Source organism: Biomphalaria glabrata, chromosome 3 (assembly GCF_947242115.1).
Source record: "Biomphalaria glabrata chromosome 3, xgBioGlab47.1, whole genome shotgun sequence".
NCBI lineage: Eukaryota > Metazoa > Mollusca > Gastropoda > Planorbidae > Biomphalaria > Biomphalaria glabrata.
In genome coordinates, this window is record NC_074713.1 from 23,649,117 (window position 1) to 23,671,870 (window position 22,754).

Genomic DNA, 22,754 nt, shown 5'->3' on the forward strand with positions numbered 1-22,754 from the left:
GTGTCTCCAATCAGTGTGCTGTTACATAGCACAGTGTAGTCGAAGATGAGCACATTTCTCATTTCCTATGGACTCGAAGATGGCTGTAAAGTCCAATCCTCGCTTTAAAAGCCGGCCGCATACGTGTCATGGGGTGGGTTTGGTCAGTTGCAGATAGGCCTGCTTCTTCTCTCAGCCTTTTGTTGGTTTTGCGCTCTTTCATCCTGGCCACTGTATTTGCTTCAAATCTTGAGTCTCCGAGACTCACAGCTTCACCCCATGAGGAGCGATCGAGAGGTAGTGCTTCCCAGCCGTGAATGTCTATTTCGCATTCCTTGGAAGAGCCCTTGAGAGTGTCTTTGTAGCGCTTGTATTGGCCTCCCTGGGAGCGCTTTCTTGATTACAACTCCCCGTACAGAAGTCGCTTGGGAAGGCGACAGTCTAGCATGAGGACTACATGTGCCGCCCATCGAAGTTGGGACCCTTTTACTGTCACATTGATACTGTGCATGTTGGACAGCTTTAAGATCTCTGTGTCTGGTAAGTGGTCCTTAGACAGCGTAGGTGAAAGGAGTTTAGCTTTTGGTGTGGCTGGAATATAGGGTCCAGGACTCTGATGCATATAAGAGTGACATGAGAACCACAGCACTGTAGACTTTCAGTTTTGTGGATATGCTGAGTGCTCTCCGTTGCCACACTTGTTCTTGAAGTCTGCCAAAAGCAGCAGTGGTACGAGCAACACGGAAGTCAACCTCATCATCTAGGTTGGCGTTTGCTGATATGGTGCTTCCCAGATAGACAGACGTTTTGACGTTTGCTAATTTCTGTCCATCTATGAGAATGTCTGGTTCTGTGACAGCTTTATTTGGAGGAGGTTGGTGCAGCACTTCTGTCTTTTTTACATTAATAGTGAGACCTAAATGTTTGCAGGCATTAACGAACAGGGACAGGCTCATTGAATGAATGAATTTCTAATCTTATCTAATCTTATCTTGTCTGAAAGATATTTATAAATGCGATATGCTAGCCGGACTATCATTTGGTTGTCTCGGGTTCAATCCTTCCCGCTACCGTCCCTCCCCCTAGTTAGAATATAGTTTTATCTTCAACATGTATAACTTTAGGAAATTGAACATTTTGAAAAGTTATACAGACGAACTGATTTTTACATTAGTTTACCGTTCAAGCAAATAAACTTTGGAATGCCATGCCGGACATTTTCTTTCATAAAACAAATGCCTCACAATAATGAATCAATTTGTATCTTTTTTTTTATTTGTGTTGGAATTTGTCGTCTTGAGAGAAAGAGTTTACAGTAGAAACCAAAACTAATTTGTGACATGAGACATCTACTACATGGGTGGGCAAATTACCGCCCGCGGGCCACATGCGGCCCGCCGAAGTGTTTTATGCGGCCCGCGGAAACCTAAATAAATCATGTGTGCCCACACATTACACATATAAAAATGCAAATACATTAAAAATCAATAATTGTAAATATCTTTAATTTATTATAACTTTTATTTCTTATCACTTATAATGAAGAGGCTAAAGAAACATTTTCTCTAAACATCCTTCTAAAAAGTTTAAAGTAAACGAATATTATATTTAATAGCAATATTTCGATAAATTCAGTAAAAGACATAAGCCCATGCCAGTATTTATTCAATGCTCTGAAGAATTGTGTTGAAAAAGTTTGGTTGGCTTGTACAATATGGAAATGGTAACAAATAATGGAGCTTTGATTGAGAAAAACAGCCTTTTTAATAAAATAAAGAAAATATCCCAACCATAAACTAGTAACTTGAAAGTTTACACAAAGCTACATTGAATTCGTATAATGTAGATGCTCATCATGAAGTTAATATACTGACGTGCATAGGACCGTCCCTGGGCATAGACCAAGTATGCAGCTTCCCAGGTTCACGATTGTTGGGGGCCTCACACAGGATATACAATTTAATACTAAACAGAAGGAATAGCGAAACTTGAACTCCATGTTAGTGTTCGAAGTACACTAGGTTTTTAATTCCATACTTTTAGTTATGTGTCACCTTATTTTGTATTTTTCTATTTTATTCGGGGCCACCAAAAACACTTCGCCTATGGCCTCCAATTATCCAAGGCTGGCCCCAACTGGCAGTTCAGAAAAGTACGTGAAGATTTGGAATTAAAACATCACAGTAGTATCCGCTGGCCAATCATTAAATCAATATGGAAAAACAAGGAAGAAATTGTTAGGTTCCTTGATGGACATTGACTGTGACCCTTTCCTTATATTTCTAATGAAGAGTTGAAGACAGACTTCATGTTAATCATCGGAAGCATTGCAATTTGTTGCTTGCACATGAAATGTGTGTGCATCCTAAATCTTTTCAAACCAAGCTATTCCATTTCTTGAGGCCAGCAAGCGAAATTATTAAGGCTTTATCATTTTACATCGGCTGAAAGGTGAAACTTGTTCTAGGGAAATCGTTGAAAAGTACAGGACTTATTTGGATTCCTTGATTGTGGAATTTTAAAGCAAATTTTAAGACGTCAAGAACTTGAAACCAGTTTTCAATACCATCAGCTCACCATTTAATGCAGAAACTGATATAACTCCAAATGACATACCTCCAAGCAAATTATGACCTGAAATAGAAGTTCCAGTCAGTTCCTTCACAGGAGCTTCAAGGGTGCCAAAAGCTGTATATCCACACTTTAAAAAAACTTATACTTTCACATTTTATGGAACCACATTCATCTTTGAAAAAGATTTTTCTTTTGTTTGAAAATTATCAAGTGTTAGAATAGGTCGATGCTTATTGAAGTTAATTAGACAGTAGTCACAAGAAAAACTAGTAAGCTAGTTCCATGGTTCCGGAACATTATGCACGAGAGTAAACATTTATATACTTCAAGTACTACTATACATTCGTGGTGAAATGTTTGATGTAAATAGACAATAGCGAAATAAAATAAAAATAATTCGTAAAATTAGTTTTAAAAATTGCTAACTCTTATATATATACATATATATGAGCAACAAGTACCCAAATTTCGTTAATGCGTCCTTCTGTTGAAAAAGGTTGCCCACCCCTGATCTACTATAGTAATAGTTTACTGAGTGCAATTTGAGATATCTTTTATATTAATAGTTTAAACAGCGCAATAGGAAACATCTTTTGTATCGTTAGATTACCTAGAGAATAGGAAACATCTTTTGTATCGTTAGATTACATAGAGAATAGGAAACATCTTTTGTATCATTAGATTACACAGCGCAATAGGAAACATCTTTTGTATCGTTAGATTACACAGCGCAATAGGAAACATCTTTTGTATCGTTAGATTACACAGCGCAATAGGAAACATCTTTTGTATCGTTAGATTACACAGCGCAATAGGAAACATCTTTTGTATCGTTAGATTACACAGCGCAATAGGAAACATCTTTTGTATCGTTAGATTACACAGCGCAATAGGAAACATCTTTTGTATCGTTAGATTACCTAGAGAATAGGAAACATCTTTTGTATCGTTAGATTACTTAGAGAATAGGAAACATCTTTTGTATCGTTAGATTACCTAGAGAATAGGAAACATCTTTTGTATCGTTAGATTACATAGAGAATATGAAACATCTTTTGTATCGTTAGATTACCTAGAGAATAGGAAACATCTTTTGTATCGTTAGATTACATAGAGAATATGAAACATCTTTTGTATCGTTAGATTACCTAGAGAATAGGAAACATCTTTTGTATCGTTAGATTACATAGAGAATATGAAACATCTTTTGTATCGTTAGATTACCTAGAGAATAGGAAACATCTTTTGTATCGTTAGATTACCTAGAGAATAGGAAACATCTTTTGTATCGTTAGATTACACAGCGCAATATGAAACATCTTTTGTATCGTTAGATTACACAGCGCAATAGGAAACATCTTTTGTATCGTTAGATTACACAGCGCAATAGGAAACATCTTTTGTATCGTTAGATTACACAGCGCAATAGGAAACATCTTTTGTATCGTTAGATTACACAGCGCAATAGGAAACATCTTTTGTATCGTTAGATTACACAGCGCAATAGGAAACATCTTTTGTATCGTTAGATTACACAGCGCAATAGGAAACATCTTTTGTATCGTTAGATTACACAGCGCAATAGGAAACATCTTTTGTATCGTTAGATTACACAGCGCAATAGGAAACATCTATTGTATCGTTAGATTACACAGCGCAATAGGAAACATCTTTTGTATCGTTAGATTACACAGCGCAATAGGAAACATCTTTTGTATCGTTAGATTACCTAGAGAATAGGAAACATCTTTTGTATCGTTAGATTACTTAGAGAATAGGAAACATCTTTTGTATCGTTAGATTACCTAGAGAATAGGAAACATCTTTTGTATCGTCAGATTACATAGAGAATATGAAACATCTTTTGTATCGTTAGATTACCTAGAGAATAGGAAACATCTTTTGTATCGTTAGATTACATAGAGAATATGAAACATCTTTTGTATCGTTAGATTACCTAGATAATAGGAAACATCTTTTGTATCGTTAGATTACCTAGAGAATAGGAAACATCTTTTGTATCGTTAGATTACACAGCGCAATATGAAACATCTTTTGTATCGTTAGATTACACAGCGCAATAGGAAACATCTTTTGTATCGTTAGATTACACAGCGCAATAGGAAACATCTTTTGTATCGTTAGATTACACAGCGCAATAGGAAACATCTTTTGTATCGTTAGATTACACAGCGCAATAGGAAACATCTTTTGTATCGTTAGATTACACAGCGCAATAGGAAACATCTTTTGTATCGTTAGATTACACAGCGCAATAGGAAACATCTTTTGTATCGTTAGATTACACAGCGCAATAGGAAACATCTTTTGTATCGTTAGATTACACAGCGCAATAGGAAACATCTTTTGTATCGTTAGATTACACAGCGCAATAGGAAACATCTTTTGTATCGTTAGATTACACAGCGCAATAGGAAACATCTTTTGTATCGTTAGATTACACAGCGCAATAGGAAACATCTTTTGTATCGTTAGATTACACAGCGCAATAGGAAACATCTTTTGTATCGTTAGATTACACAGCGCAATAGGAAACATCTTTTGTATCGTTAGATTACACAGCGCAATAGGAAACATCTTTTGTATCGTTAGATTACACAGCGCAATAGGAAACATCTTTTGTATCGTTAGATTACACAGCGCAATAGGAAACATCTTTTGTATCGTTAGATTACACAGCGCAATAGGAAACATCTTTTGTATCGTTAGATTACATAGAGAATATGAAACATCTTTTGTATCGTTAGATTACCTAGAGAATAGGAAACATCTTTTGTATCGTTAGATTACCTAGAGAATATGAAACATCTTTTGTATCGTTAGATTACATAGAGAATAGGAAACATCTTTTGTATCGTTAGATTACCTAGAGAATAGGAAACATCTTTTGTATCGTTAGATTACACAGCGCAATAGGAAACATCTTTTGTATCGTTAGATTACATAGAGAATAGGAAACATCTTTTGTATCGTTAGATTACCTAGAGAATAGGAAACATCTTTTGTATCGTTAGATTACCTAGAGAATATGAAACATCTTCTGTATCGTTAGATTACATAGAGAATATGAAACATCTTTTGTATCGTTAGATTACACAGCGCAATAGGAAACATCTTTTGTATCGTTAGATTACACAGCGCAATATGAAACATCTTTTGTATCGTTAGATTACATAGAGAATAGGAAACATCTTTTGTATCGTTAGATTACACAGCGCAATAGGAAACATCTTTTGTATCGTTAGATTACCTAGAGAATAGGAAACATCTTTTGTATCGTTAGATTACATAGAGAATAGGAAACATCTTTTGTATCGTTAGATTACCTAGAGAATAGGAAACATCTTTTGTATCGTTAGATTACCTAGAGAATAGGAAACATCTTTTGTATCGTTAGATTACATAGAGAATAGGAAACATCTTTTGTATCGTTAGATTACACAGCGCAATAGGAAACATCTTTTGTATCGTTAGATTACATAGAGAATAGGAAACATCTTTTGTATCGTTAGATTACACAGCGCAATAGGAAACATCTTTTGTATCGTTAGATTACACAGCGCAATAGGAAACATCTTTTGTATCGTTAGATTACATAGAGAATAGGAAACATCTTTTGTATCGTTAGATTACACAGCGCAATAGGAAACATCTTTTGTATCGTTAGATTACATAGAGAATAGGAAACATCTTTTGTATCGTTAGATTACACAGCGCAATAGGAAACATCTTTTGTATCGTTAGATTACCTAGAGAATATGAAACATCTTTTGTATCGTTAGATTACATAGAGAATAGGAAACATCTTTTGTATCGTTAGATTACCTAGAGAATAGGAAACATCTTTTGTATCGTTAGATTACACAGCGCAATAGGAAACATCTTTTGTATCGTTAGATTACATAGAGAATAGGAAACATCTTTTGTATCGTTAGATTACCTAGAGAATAGGAAACATCTTTTGTATCGTTAGATTACCTAGAGAATATGAAACATCTTCTGTATCGTTAGATTACATAGAGAATATGAAACATCTTTTGTATCGTTAGATTACACAGCGCAATAGGAAACATCTTTTGTATCGTTAGATTACACAGCGCAATATGAAACATCTTTTGTATCGTTAGATTACATAGAGAATAGGAAACATCTTTTGTATCGTTAGATTACACAGCGCAATAGGAAACATCTTTTGTATCGTTAGATTACCTAGAGAATAGGAAACATCTTTTGTATCGTTAGATTACATAGAGAATAGGAAACATCTTTTGTATCGTTAGATTACCTAGAGAATAGGAAACATCTTTTGTATCGTTAGATTACCTAGAGAATAGGAAACATCTTTTGTATCGTTAGATTACATAGAGAATAGGAAACATCTTTTGTATCGTTAGATTACACAGCGCAATAGGAAACATCTTTTGTATCGTTAGATTACATAGAGAATAGGAAACATCTTTTGTATCGTTAGATTACACAGCGCAATAGGAAACATCTTTTGTATCGTTAGATTACACAGCGCAATAGGAAACATCTTTTGTATCGTTAGATTACATAGAGAATAGGAAACATCTTTTGTATCGTTAGATTACACAGCGCAATAGGAAACATCTTTTGTATCGTTAGATTACATAGAGAATAGGAAACATCTTTTGTATCGTTAGATTACACAGCGCAATAGGAAACATCTTTTGTATCGTTAGATTACATAGAGAATAGGAAACATCTTTTGTATCGTTAGATTACACAGCGCAATAGGAAACATCTTTTGTATCGTTAGATTACACAGCGCAATAGGAAACATCTTTTGTATCGTTAGATTACACAGCGCAATAGGAAACATCTTTTGTATCGTTAGATTACATAGAGAATAGGAAACATCTTTTGTATCGTTAGATTACCTAGAGAATAGGAAACATCTTTTGTATCGTTAGATTACCTAGAGAATATGAAACATCTTCTGTATCGTTAGATTACATAGAGAATATGAAACATCTTTTGTATCGTTAGATTACACAGCGCAATAGGAAACATCTTTTGTATCGTTAGATTACACAGCGCAATATGAAACATCTTTTGTATCGTTAGATTACATAGAGAATAGGAAACATCTTTTGTATCGTTAGATTACACAGCGCAATAGGAAACATCTTTTGTATCGTTAGATTACCTAGAGAATAGGAAACATCTTTTGTATCGTTAGATTACATAGAGAATAGGAAACATCTTTTGTATCGTTAGATTACCTAGAGAATAGGAAACATCTTTTGTATCGTTAGATTACCTAGAGAATAGGAAACATCTTTTCTATCGTTAGATTACATAGAGAATAGGAAACATCTTTTGTATCGTTAGATTACACAGCGCAATAGGAAACATCTTTTGTATCGTTAGATTACATAGAGAATAGGAAACATCTTTTGTATCGTTAGATTACACAGCGCAATAGGAAACATCTTTTGTATCGTTAGATTACACAGCGCAATAGGAAACATCTTTTGTATCGTTAGATTACATAGAGAATAGGAAACATCTTTTGTATCGTTAGATTACACAGCGCAATAGGAAACATCTTTTGTATCGTTAGATTACATAGAGAATAGGAAACATCTTTTGTATCGTTAGATTACACAGCGCAATAGGAAACATCTTTTGTATCGTTAGATTACATAGAGAATAGGAAACATCTTTTGTATCGTTAGATTACACAGCGCAATAGGAAACATCTTTTGTATCGTTAGATTACACAGCGCAATAGGAAACATCTTTTGTATCGTTAGATTACACAGCGCAATAGGAAACATCTTTTGTATCGTTAGATTACACAGCGCAATAGGAAACATCTTTTGTATCGTTAGATTACATAGAGAATAGGAAACATCTTTTGTATCGTTAGATTACCTAGAGAATAGGAAACATCTTTTGTATCGTTAGATTACCTAGAGAATAGGAAACATCTTTTGTATCGTTAGATTACCTAGAGAATAGGAAACATCTTTTGTATCGTTAGATTACATAGAGAATATGAAACATCTTTTGTATCGTTAGATTACATAGAGAATATGAAACATCTTCTGTATCGTTAGATCACGTACAGAATATGAAACATCTTTTGTATCGTTAGATTACATAGAGAATATGAAACATCTTCTGTATCGTTAGATTACACAGCGCAATAGGAAACATCTTTTGTATCGTTAGATTACATAGAGAATATGAAACATCTTTTGTATCGTTAGATTACATAGAGAATATGAAACATCTTTTGTATCGTTAGATTACATAGAGAATATGAAACATATTCTGTCAGTTGATCACGTACAGAATATGAAACATCTTTTGTATCGTTAGATTACATAGAGAATATGAAACATCTTCTGTATCGTTAGATTACACAGCGCAATAGGAAACATCTTTTGTATCGTTAGATTACATAGAGAATATGAAACATCTTTTGTATCGTTAGATTACATAGAGAATATGAAACATCTTTTGTATCGTTAGATTACATAGAGAATATGAAACATCTTCTGTATCGTTAGATCACGTACAGAATATGAAACATCTTTTGTATCGTTAGATTACATAGAGAATATGAAACATCTTCTGTATCGTTAGATCACGTACAGAATATGAAACATCTTTTGTATCGTTAGATTACATAGAGAATATGAAACATCTTCTGTATCGTTAGATCACGTACAGAATATGAAACATCTTTTGTATCGTTAGATTACATAGAGAATATGAAACATCTTTTGTATCGTTAGATTACATAGAGAATATGAAACATCTTTTGTATCGTTAGATTACATAGAGAATATGAAACATCTTCTGTATCGTTAGATCACGTACAGAATATGAAACATCTTTTGTATCGTTAGATTACATATAGAATATGAAACATCTTCTGTATCGTTAGATTACATAGAGAATATGAAACATCTTTTGTATCGACAGCGTGAATAACGTGTTATAATTTTTTTTCCTTGAGATTGCATTGGAGAGAAAGGACATAATCAAAGGGAAATAAACATATAAAGTATTTGAGATTTTTAAAAACTGTAAAGGTAGTGTCCCTTAAAAGATTTCTTGCCTAGTGCATAATCCATGACTATATTGTAATGTAAAACGTGCAGGATGTTTTGTTTAGTTAATACTGACAGGTGCAATAACGTTTGGTGCTTCTTGTCCATTGATAGTAAACAATACTTTTATGTTTTTATTTAAAGAAAAGTTTACAAATCAATCCAGTACATACAAAGAAGACGAAATGTGTGAATGTTGTTGTGCAAATACTAAAGTATGCGACTTCTGTTTGAGGGTCATTCAACTCGTAGAAACCTAGAGAAACAGACGCAAAATAAATGCATAAGATTTCTATAGAACGAATCTGCATATTTGATGTCAATTATGTATTTGAAATAGAACTAGATCTAGAGACGTCACAGATGACTAAGAAAGGAAAAGTAACAAAATACTTTGAAAAAAACGACAACTTAGAGTATCTAAGGGGAAGATCTCCACATTTACAACCATATATATGGATATTATAAGATTTATTTTCCTCTTTGATATTAAACAAAATAAATTAAACACCATTAATTTATTGGATAATCTTTTTTATTGTTTCATGTATAAACAGTTGTGATTGTGCAAATTTAGAATTTGATTCGAGATTGAGAAGATGGAGAAATAGCGTGTTTAAAATTTCTTCCAGACAGACAAACAGACAGACAGAGTGAGTTGATATAAGCGTTAAAACGTAAAGTAGCAATAATACCTAAAACACTGAACCCTGATTTTCAAATACTAAACCAAAACCTAATAAAACACTTAAAATAAAACAACATAAAGATAAAGGCAGATTCCTTATTTCATGTGCACAATAAATCTGTACAAATGTTCCTACTTCCCTTGTACCAGTAGAGCAGTTTATATGCTCTTATGGGTTGCCTGAATCAGTCAGGTTAATCAACGCCTTAGGGATCGTTCGAATATTATGTATCGCCGAAAGTCACCTTTTTAGCCCCTCCCCCTCCCTCCTTTTTTATAACAAATTGTAACTAGACTTACCCCCTCTCCCCTCTAGTACAGTAACATAACAAGAAAATGTGAATTTTTACACTAGGAATTCGTTATCATTTTCCCAAATTTAATTTTTCTTCATAGTGTACACAGAAAGGATTTGATCGACTTCTGTTGGAACTTGGAGGACGTATTCATTTTGTTTTCACTACTGTACACATCGGGCGTTCGCAGTACTGTACACATCGGGCGTTCGCAGTACTGTACACATCGGGCGTTCGCAGTACTGTACACATCGGGCGTTCGCAGTACTGTACACATCGGGCGTTCGCAGTACTGTACACATCGGGCGTTCGCAGTACAAACCGGGAGAGATTCTGTGGTGTTAAAATAAACCGAGGAGTATTTGTCCCAAGTACGAAAGTCACGGGACCTCTGTATCTGCTATTACAGTTCAATATTTTTTATTTTTAGGTAACAAATCTTCAGACCCCTCTCCTCCCTTAAAACAAGTTGTAACAACTTTTTACCCATCCTCCCACCCCTATTTTTTGTCGTTACTTAAAATCCGAACGTTCTCTAAACAAAGTTGAAGTAACTAATAAACACGCCCGGACTAGACAGACACATGAAACACGCCCGGACTAGACAGACACATGAAACACGCCCGGACTAGACAGACACATGAAACACGCCCGGACTAGACAGACACATGAAACACGCCCGGACTAGACAGACACATGAAACACCCCCGGACTAGACAGACACATGAAACACGCCCGGACTAGACAGACACATGAAACACGCCCGGACTAGACAGACACATGAAACACGCCCGGACTAGACAGACACATGAAACACGCCCGGACTAGACAGACACATGAAACACGCCCGGACTAGACAGACACATGAAACACGAAGGCCTCTGGACTAGACAGTTACATGAAACACGAAGGCCTTTGGACTAGACAGACACATGAAACACGAAGGCCTCTGGACTAGACAGACACATGAAACACGCCCGGACTAGACAGACACATGAAACAGGAAGGCCTATGGACTAGACAGACACATGAAAAACGCCCGAACTAGACAGACACATGAAACACGCCCGGACTAGACAGATACATGAAACACGAAAGACTCTGGACTAGACAGACACATGAAACACGCCCGGACTAGACAGACACATGAAACACAAGAGACTCTGGACTAGACAGACACATGAAACACGCCCGGACTAGACAGACACATGAAACACGAAAGACTCCGGACTAGACAGACACATGAAACACGCCCGGACTAGACAGACACATGAAACACGCCCGGACTATACAGACACATGAAACACAAAAGACTCTGGACTAGACAGACACATGAAACAAGCCCAGACTAGACAGACACATAAAACACGAAGGACTCTGGACTAGAAAAACACATGAAACACGAAGGACTCTGGACTAGAAAGACACATGAAACACGCCCGGACTAGACAGACACATGAAACACGAAGGACTCTGGACTAGACAGACACATGAAACACGAAAGACTCTGGACTAGACAGACACATGAAACACGAAGAACTCTGGACTAGACAGACACCTGAAACACGAAGGACTCTGGACTAGACAGACACATGAAACACGAAAGACTCTGGACTAGACACACATGAAACACGAAGGACTCTGGTCTAGACAGACACCTGAAACACGAAGGACTAATGACTAGACAGACACATGAAACACGAAGGACTCTGGTCTAGACAGAAACATGAAACACGCCGGACTCCGGACTTGACAGAGACATGAAAAACGAAAGATTCTGGACTAGACAGACACATGAAACACGCCGGACAATGGACTAAACAGACACATGAAACACACCCGGACTAGACAGACACTTAAAACACGAAGGACTCTGGACTAGACAGACACATGAAACACGCCCGGACTAGACAGACACATGAAACACGAAAGACTCTGGACTAGACAGACACATGAAATACGCCCGGACTAGACAGATACATGAAACACGAAAGACTCTGGACTAGACAGACACATGAAACACGCCCGGACTAGACAGACACATGAAACACGCCCGAACTAGACAGACACATAAAACACGAAGGACTCCGGACTTGACAGACACATAAAACACGAAGGACTCTGGACTAGAAAGACACATGAAACACGCCCGGACTAGACAGACACATGAAACACACCCAAACTAGACAGACACATAAAACACGAAGGCCTCTGGACTAGACAGACACATGAAACAAGCCCAGACTAGACAGACACATAAAACACGAAATACTCTGGACTAGACAGACACATGAAACACGAAAGACTCTGGACTGGACAGACACATGAAACACGCCGGACTCCGGACTAGACAGACACATGAAACACGCCCGGACTAGACAGACACATGAAACACGCCGGACTCCGGACTAGACAGACACATACAACACGCCCGGACTAGACAGACACATGAAACACGAAAGACTCTAGACTAGACAGACACATGAAACACGAAGGACTCTAGACTAGACAGACACATACAACACGCCCGGACTAGACAGACACATGAAACACGAAAGACTCTAGACTAGACAGACACATGAAACACTCCCGGACTAGACAGACACATAAAACACGGCGAACGCCGGACTAGACAGACACATGAAACACGAAGGACTATGGACTAGACAGACACATGAAACACGAAGGACTCATGACTAAACAGACACATGAAACACGAAGGACTCTGGACTAGACAGAAACATGAAACACGCCGAACTAGACAGACACATGAAACAGAAAGGCCTATGGACTAAACACAAGAGACTCTGGACTAGACAGACACATGAAACACGCCCGGACTAGACAGACACATGAAACACGAAAGACTCCGGACTAGACAGACACATGAAACACGCCCGGACTAGACAGACACATGAAACACGCCCGGACTAGACAGACACATGAAACACAAAAGACTCTGGACTAGACAGACACATGAAACACGCCGGACAATGGACTAAACAGACACATGAAACACACCCGGACTAGACAGACACTTAAAACACGAAGGACTCTGGACTAGACAGACACATGAAACACGCCCGGACTAGACAGACACATGAAACACGAAAGACTCTGGACTAGACAGACACATGAAATACGCCCGGACTAGACAGATACATGAAACACGAAAGACTCTGGACTAGTCAGACACATGAAACACGCCCGGACTAGACAGACACATGAAACACGCCCGGACTAGACAGACACATAAAACACGAAGGACTCCGGACTTGACAGACACATAAAACACGAAGGACTCTGGACTAGAAAGACACATGAAACACGCCCGGACTAGACAGACACATGAAACACACCCAAACTAGACAGACACATAAAACACGAAGGCCTCTGGACTAGACAGACACATGAAACAAGCCCAGACTAGACAGACACATAAAACACGAAATACTCTGGACTAGACAGACACATGAAACACGAAAGACTCTGGACTGGACAGACACATGAAACACGCCGGACTCCGGACTAGACAGACACATGAAACACGCCCGGACTAAACAGACACATGAAACACGCCGGACTCCGGACTAGACAGACACATACAACACGCCCGGACTAGACAGACACATGAAACACGAAAGACTCTAGACTAGACAGACACATGAAACACGAAGGACTCTAGACTAGACAGACACATACAACACGCCCGGACTAGACAGACACATGAAACACGAAAGACTCTAGACTAGACAGACACATGAAACACTCCCGGACTAGACAGACACATAAAACACGGCGAACGCCGGACTAGACAGACACATGAAACACGAAGGACTATGGACTAGACAGACACATGAAACACGAAGGACTCATGACTAAACAGACACATGAAACACGAAGGACTCTGGACTAGACAGAAACATGAAACACGCCGAACTAGACAGACACATGAAACAGAAAGGTTTATGGACTAAACACAAGAGACTCTGGACTAGACAGACACATGAAACACGCCCGGACTAGACAGACACATGAAACACGAAAGACTCCGGACTAGACAGACACATGAAACACGCCCGGACTAGACAGACACATGAAACACGCCCGGACTAGACAGACACATGAAACACAAAAGACTCTGGACTAGACAGACACATGAAACACGCCCGGACTAGACAGACACATGAAAAAAGAAAGACTCCGGACTAGACAGACACATAAAACACGAAAGACTCTGGACTAGACAGACACATGAAACACGCCCGGACTAGACAGACACATGAAACACGCCCGGACTAGACAGACACATGAAACACAAGAGACTCTGGACTAGACAGACACATGAAACACGCCCGGACTAGACAGACACATGAAACACGAAAGACTCCGGACTAGACAGACACATGAAACACGCCCGGACTAGACAGACACATGAATTACGCCCGGACTAGACAGACACATGAAACACAAAAGACTCTGGACTAGACAGACACATGAAACACGCCCGGACTAGACAGACACATGAAACACGAAAGACTCCGGACTAGACAGACACATGAAACACGCCCGGACTAGACAGACACATGAATTACGCCCGGACTAGACAGACACATGAAAAACGAAAGACTCTGGACTAGACAGACACATGAAACACGCCGGACTCCGGACTTGACAGACACATGAAACACTCCGGACTAGACAGACACATGAATTACGCCCGGACTAGACAGACACATGAAAAACGAAAGACTCGGGACTAGACAGACACATGAAACACGCCGGACTCCGGACTTGACAGACACATGAAACACTCCGGACTAGACAGACACATGAAACACTCCCGAACTAGACAGACACATAAAACACGGCGAACGCCGGACTAGACAGACACATGAAACACGAAGGACTCTGGACTAGACAGACACATGAAACACGAAGGACTCATGACTAAACAGACACATGAAACACGAAGGACTCTGGACTAGACAGAAACATGAAACACGCCGGACTCGGACTTGATAGACTTATGAAAAACGAAAGACTCTGGACTAGACAGACACATGAAGCACGCCGGACTCCGGACTTGACAGACACATGAAAAACGAAAGACTCTGGACTAGACAGACACATGAAACACGAAGGACTCTGGACTAGACAGACACATGAAACACGAAGGACTCTGGACTAGACAGACACATGAAACACGCCGGACAATGGACTAGACAGACACATGAAACACACCCGGACTAGACAGACACTTAAAACACGAAGGACTCTGGACTAGAAAGACACATGAAACACGCCCGGACTAGACAGACACTTAAAACACGAAGCACTCTGGACTAGACAGACACATGAAACTCTCCCGGACTAGACAGACACATGAAACACGAAGAACTCTGGACTAGACAGACACCTGAAACACGAAGGACTAATGACTAGACAGACACATGAAACACTCCCGGACTAGACAGACACATGAAACACGAAGGACTCTGGACTAGACAGACACATGAAACACTCCCGGACTAGACAGACACATGAAACACGAAGGACTCTGGACTAGACAGACACATGAAACACGAAGGACTCTGGACTAGACAGACACATGAAACAAGAAGGACTGTGGACTAGACAGACACATGAAACACTCCCGGACTAGACAGACATATGAAACACGAAGGACTCTGGACTAGATAGACACATGAAACACGAAGGACTCTGGACTAGACAGACACATGAAACACGAAGGACTCTGGACTAGACAGACACATGAAACACTTAATTTTTTTCTCTATGAAAGTAACGTTCCTAATGTGTAACCAATCACAGAGAGGCTCAGAACTTTCCGTCACATGTCTATAAAAATACAATTATAAATAGAATGTCATTTACGATGTTAAAGAAATATATAAATATATTATTACTTTAATAAGAACCATAACTGCGTTGACATTTTACACTGAATGCCAAAAAAACTGTGCAGGGCACAGACGTTTGTTAGTAGGCTTCTCTCGTGAGATTACATGTATCAACAAACGTGAGAAGTGACAGTCAACATAATTAAACATATTCAAACTAAAGATGTAAGGATGTTCTCTGTCACAGGAGAAGATGAAATGTTCAAGTAGGCCTATACGGTAATTTATTGGCGATAACTGGGTCAACCGTTCAGTTTCAGACAGCGACTTTATTTTTTGATTTCATGTTCCTATCAGCTATCTGGAAGTCACTGAAAGTGTTTCTAAACTGATTGCAGTTCACTGACTTTCTTAAAGGAAGACAAGTTTGATAGTTGGGCAGTTCATACCATTTTGGGAGGGGGGGGGGGGAGGGGCTGAGTGGCACTTGGCTTCTGAACCGGGAGTCCTAGGTTTGAATCTTGGTGAATTTCGGGATCTTTGGGCGCCTCTGAGTCCAACAAGCCCTTATGAGTACCTGACATTAGTTGGGGAAAAGTAAAGTCGGTTGGTCGTTGTGCTGATCACATGACACCCTCGTTAACCGTGAGCCACAGAAACAGGGGACCTTTACATCATCAGTCCTATAGATCGCAAGGTCTGAAAGGGGAACGTTTTATAGCAAAACTAATATCATCTCTGTCTGAATTGTAAAAGTTGGTACACGTTATTTCTCCCACACCCATTCTCGGGTCAGCTTGAAACTTGGCACAATTATTGACTGGCGTAGACAGGACATGAATTAATGAAATAAATTTAACTAATTAGTCCATTATGTACTGGTAATTAATTAATGCTATTAGAAAATATTTCAATATTTTGAGTATGAAAGTAAATGTAGTGAATGTAGCTAGACCAGACTAGTATGAATGAACTTAAAGCCAATCTATTAATCATATCAATCAATTATTAATTTTCAACAATTATACAAGGGCGTGTCAAAATCTTGTTTACTAGAAGAGTCTATATTTAATACTAGCATTACACATCGACTACGTCCGTTCATTTGTTCCTAGGCTTTATGTTATTTTTATTATAGCCGAAACAAAAGTTATGAAGCTTTTATGTTTGTAAGAATTTGTGAAATCTTGTATTTAAAAATAGTTCGTTAACAAACATGCTTACAAACACAAATAAATTTCTCACTCTCTATTTTCTTTTCAGAAGTAAATATTTTAAATGGCTAAAAATCATTTCTAATCATAATCTTTAAGCTCCATTAACTCAGTATACCCACTTTTCCGCTCCATTTATTTTCCTTCAGTCCATTGAAAGAATGTCACGCCCCATAGGACCGGATTCAGAATTTCAGCCAATCATTGTGTGCACCAATGGTGACGTCAGCTTCCTGAACATCTCAGCCAGAAGTTGGAATGGTTACGTTCTAGCACATGCCTGGAAGGTGGACTCACTCATGTTTAGTACCAGAGTAAGTAGGTCAACCCTCGTATGGGAAACAATCGTTGAAAATTAGTTCAGATCTAAAAAATAAAAATGTATTAAAGTACTTAGATCTGTTGGTTTGTTTAATTAGTAGCAACAATATATTGATGATATTTCCCCCCATTTCTGTCCCCTGCTGTCATAACGTAGAGAAAATGTTTTTAATGTGTGACCAACTTGAACAGAAACATGTTACTAGATCTCTAAACAAAAAAGAATGGACAGACTCGATCTTCAGTCAGCGCGCTTGCTGTTAGCTCATCTTGAAAACAAAATGTTGGGTTTTACAATCAAAATGTTTGATACTCATAATGTCATTGTTTAGCATCATCAACTCACTAAGCCACGTGACGTCACGGCCAATATTTTAAAAAAAAACCTAAAGTATATTAATTGTCGTTACTGGGAAAACTACTAAACCAAATAATAGAAATATTCTCCCGAGATAAGTGGTCAAATCTTTGGGATAACACGTCCCTTAGGTCTAGATTATGGAGTGAAACAAAAAACCCACAAGCACCTTAACATCAATGCTTCTGGACCTTGGTACTCAATTATGATCAATTTCCTGGAACTTAGCACCAGGGCCGGTCCTAGCAATCACAGGGCCCTATGCGAAACGGATTGCGCGGGGCCCAGTTTGACTACAGATAAGCATAAGGTCAAAATTTTTACAATGCCTTTTTTTTATCACACGTAAAATTGGTACCCCAAAAAAATGCTTTTGTCTATTTTTCAGATTTTTTATGAGTTTTCAGGACTTATTGTTATATTTTGTAATTGCGGATAATTTCCAGGAGCCCCTGGAAAATCAGGAAGCCGCGGAAAACCTTTTATATATTAGTTTTAATGTTTTCATTTAATAAGTTACACCTAGACTTAGCGAGGGGACTATGAAAGTGCTCAAGAGGTTGTTACAGCAATTCTTGGTGACTTCCTAAAGTCTCTTTCTCGCAATTTACTAATAGCAACACTATGTAATGCCTGCTTTGTCCCACTCCAAAACTATAGCTAATATGAAAACATTTCGAATGTTATATGTGTATGGTCTTTATACGTCTACCTCTTTTCATATTTCATCAGGATTATAGTCCTGAACATATACCAGTGACCTCACGTTACCTGGACGGGTCAAGCAGTAACGGCATCAGAGACAACTTCATGGCCATGGCAGTCAAGGTAATATAATTAGTTAGCATACCCTTTTTAGCCCTTGAGCTTTCAGTATATTACTGTCCAATAAAAATAGATACTAGTCTTCATACTTCTGTTAAATTTGTGGATTAAAATTACATTTATGTTAATAATTAAGTAGCCAGACTAAGGCATTGGTTGTTTTCTGAGAATTTAACGTAGTTACAAAATAAATACATAAGTTTACATGCCATAAGTTTACATGCCGGGTTTGTTTGTTCGGTAACGTTTGTATGAACTCACTCTTTTTGGCTGCCTTGTTGGAATCTTGTACACGAGATTGTTGCCATTTTCCATTCTCGGATCAAGCTGAAACTTAGCACAATTATTCACTGTCGATGACAACACATGAATAAAATATACATTTTGTTTTATAGAAATAAGAGAGACATATATTGTACTATTGAGAGAATGTGATATGGCAGTAATTTTGTAGTCCTTTCTTTGATACAAGCTTTGGTTTCTTTTTTTAAAGTATTTTTTAAAATATTTTGTTTGTTATGTGTTTCAGTCAGAGATGAGAGGTGTCATGAGGGACAGAGGATACGCCTTTACAATGGACAACATCCACATAGACTACGCCACGAAACACATCAGCGGACAGAGCTTGAGTCATGTGAGCCAAAGCCTCACCAGCGCTGGTGGGATCGTTTTCAGAGACCCGCCATACCACTGGCTGTCGTCATGGGAGACCACTGGTGAATAGAGTTTGATCTTTATGAGCTTATAATTCCATGTGTATCTCTTGAATAGAGAAGTATTCCCACGGTGAGCTAGCTACACCTCTACGTACTGATAGAGCGTCTGACTAGAAACAGCGAGAACGAACATCTGGTCGTCATTGTGCCTAACTCACTGACCTATCTTTACAATAATTCCCTTGCCCCCCCCCCCCAGCCCCTTTTAAATTTTTTTTTAGTTCAGTCATAACTGAATGGGTTCTATAAAGTTTTTTTTAGTTCAATCATAACTGAATGGGTTCTATAAAGTTTTTTTTTTTAGTTCAATCATAACTCAATGGGTTCTATAAAGTTTTTTTTTTAGTTCAATCAATGGGTTCTATAAAGTTTTTTTTTTTAGTTCAATCATAACTCAATGGGTTCTATAAAGTTTTTTTTAGTTCAATCATAACTCAATGGGTTCTATAAAGTTTTTTTTTTAGTTCAATCATAACTCAATGGGTTCTATAAAGTTTTTTATTAGTTCAATCATAACTCAATGGGTTCTATAAAGTTTTTTTTAGTTCAGTCATAACTCAATGAGTTCTGTAAAGTTTTTTTTTTAAACTCAATCATAACTCAATGGATTCTATAAAGTTTTTATTAATTCAATCATAACTCAATGAGTTCTGTAAAGTTTTTTTTTAAAATTCAATCATAACTCAATGGGTTCTATAAATTTTTTTTTTTAGTTCAATCATAACTCAATGGGTTCTATAAAGTTTTTTTTAGTTCAATCATAACTCAATGGGTTCTATAAAGTTTTTTTTTAGTTCAATCATAACTCAATGAGTTCTATAAAGTTTTTATTTAGTTCAATCATAACTCAATGGGTTCTATAAAGTTTTTTTTTTTAGTTCAATCATAACTCAATGGGTTCTATAAAGTTTTTATTTAGTTCAATCATAACTCAATGGGTTCTATAAAGTTTTTTTTAGTTCAATCATAACTCAACGCAGTGGCGTAACTAAGGGGGGGGGGGAGGGGGGGGAGAATTTTAAAATCCCCCCGGGCCCCCACCTAGGGGGGGCCCCCAAATGGGTGTCCGAAATTTATTTGTAAATATATATAAATTTAATATATTTGATTGACAAATAGTGTCAACGGGTGTCTTTTTTTTTTTTCAACATTTATGGATTAAATTTATCACAAGGACTAAACCTAGATCTAGGTCTATCAGTACGTTGACTTTGTTGACATTTTTAAAATATTTTTTCCCACAGAAATCAAAGTTTTTTTTAAAGTTAGTTTTACATTTTAAACTTTGTTGCCACGAATAAAACTGCATGATATACAGCGAATTCCAGGTATCTTGTTACCTTTACTAATAATAGATCTAAATGGCGAGTATTTTATGGCTACACTAATTAACCTTGAAGCAAAATTCACACAATCGAGCATAACAGATCCTAAAGTTATTCTTAATAATGCTAGAATAGTCCATTATTCAGGTTTGGCGTCTACAATTTCAGAATTAAACTTTACACTCGAGTTATTACCCCTCTATTCATCTTTCATCAATCCAATGTAAACTCTCTTTTTATTTCCATCTAATCCTTTTGCTTTCGCACAAAACATAAACAACAAACAATAACGTAATATCATATAATATTAGCACATCCTTCCTTTTGAAGTTATTACCACACCCTTCTATTTAAAGTTCTTAAGAGTGATATCTACTAGCAGGGCCGGCCCTAGCATTTGCGGGGCCCTATGCGAAACGGATCGCGCGGTGCCTAGTCTGGGTAGGGATGAGCATAATGTCAATATTATTTTTTTTTAATTAGAAAATAGGCCTACTTTCGTCTTTGCAATAAATTTTTATCAAATGAAAGCTCGCAATGCCACTTTTTATTTATAGGCACCCCAAAATGTCAATTTCGTCTATTCTTCAGGAGATTTTAATAAATTAAAAAAAAGTTCAGGACTTTATCGTATATTTTGCCTTTTCAAGAGATTTCCTGGAGGCCCTGAAAAATCAGGGGGTCGCGAAAACCCTGTTATTTTATATACGTTATAATGGTTTAATTTAATAATGTACACTTAGAATTAGCGCGGGTCCTATGAAAGCGCGGGGCCCACTGCGACCGCATAGGCTGCAGTGGCCTAAGGCCGGCCCTGTCTACTAGGAACTTTAACAATTCGTCCACTTCTGGTTGTCTTGACTGGCACAAGTTCTCTAGACGTTGGTCTATAACTGTCAGTTTCGTTTGTTCCAACAGTTTGCAGTTCATTGTCTCCATCGGTATCATAGTACCCAGAGATGTCTTCATCGAAACTCTTATTCAAAAAGCGTTGATTTCTTCTGTATGTTTTTCCGTTTGTCTTTATGATGTAAGATCTGGGTGCTGAATGTTTTTTTATGACAATTGCTTTCTGCCATGTTTGACCTAGACGAACTCTCCGACAGAATAATCTTTAGGTAGTCTTGCTTTTGCATTATATTTCATTTTGCTTTTCATCTGTCGTTCGTTGAGTAATGTCTCTGCATTTTCAGCTACCGATGGTTTCAATAGTTTGGAATCAGTTGGAATGATTCCCTGAGTCTTCTACTCGTCAGCAGTTGTGATGGTGCATACGGCAGTCCACTTATCGGAGTATTTCTATACTCGAGCATAACGAGATATGGATCTTTCCCACTTTTGTATTCTCTGAATCCTTTTTCTTGCGCACAAAACATAAACAACCAACAATGACGTAATACCATATAATATTAGCACAGAATCTTCTTCATGCAGTGGAAAATTAAGATTTTTTTACCTATCTTGAATTCTGGTCAAAGCTCTTGC

General features: G+C 37.7%; 1 protein-coding gene across 1 annotated transcript in view; it reads left to right on the plus strand.

The window, feature by feature from the left end:
• LOC106059108 (uncharacterized) overlaps positions 1–22,754 on the plus strand; it is a 45,044-nt gene that overhangs the window by 16,119 nt on the left and 6,171 nt on the right. The window contains exons 4-6 of the mRNA XM_013216649.2: positions 17,874–18,038; positions 19,136–19,231; positions 19,758–19,944. Coding sequence (XP_013072103.2) covers positions 17,874–18,038; positions 19,136–19,231; positions 19,758–19,944 — 448 coding nt within the window. The remainder of the gene's footprint in view (positions 1–17,873; positions 18,039–19,135; positions 19,232–19,757; positions 19,945–22,754) is intronic.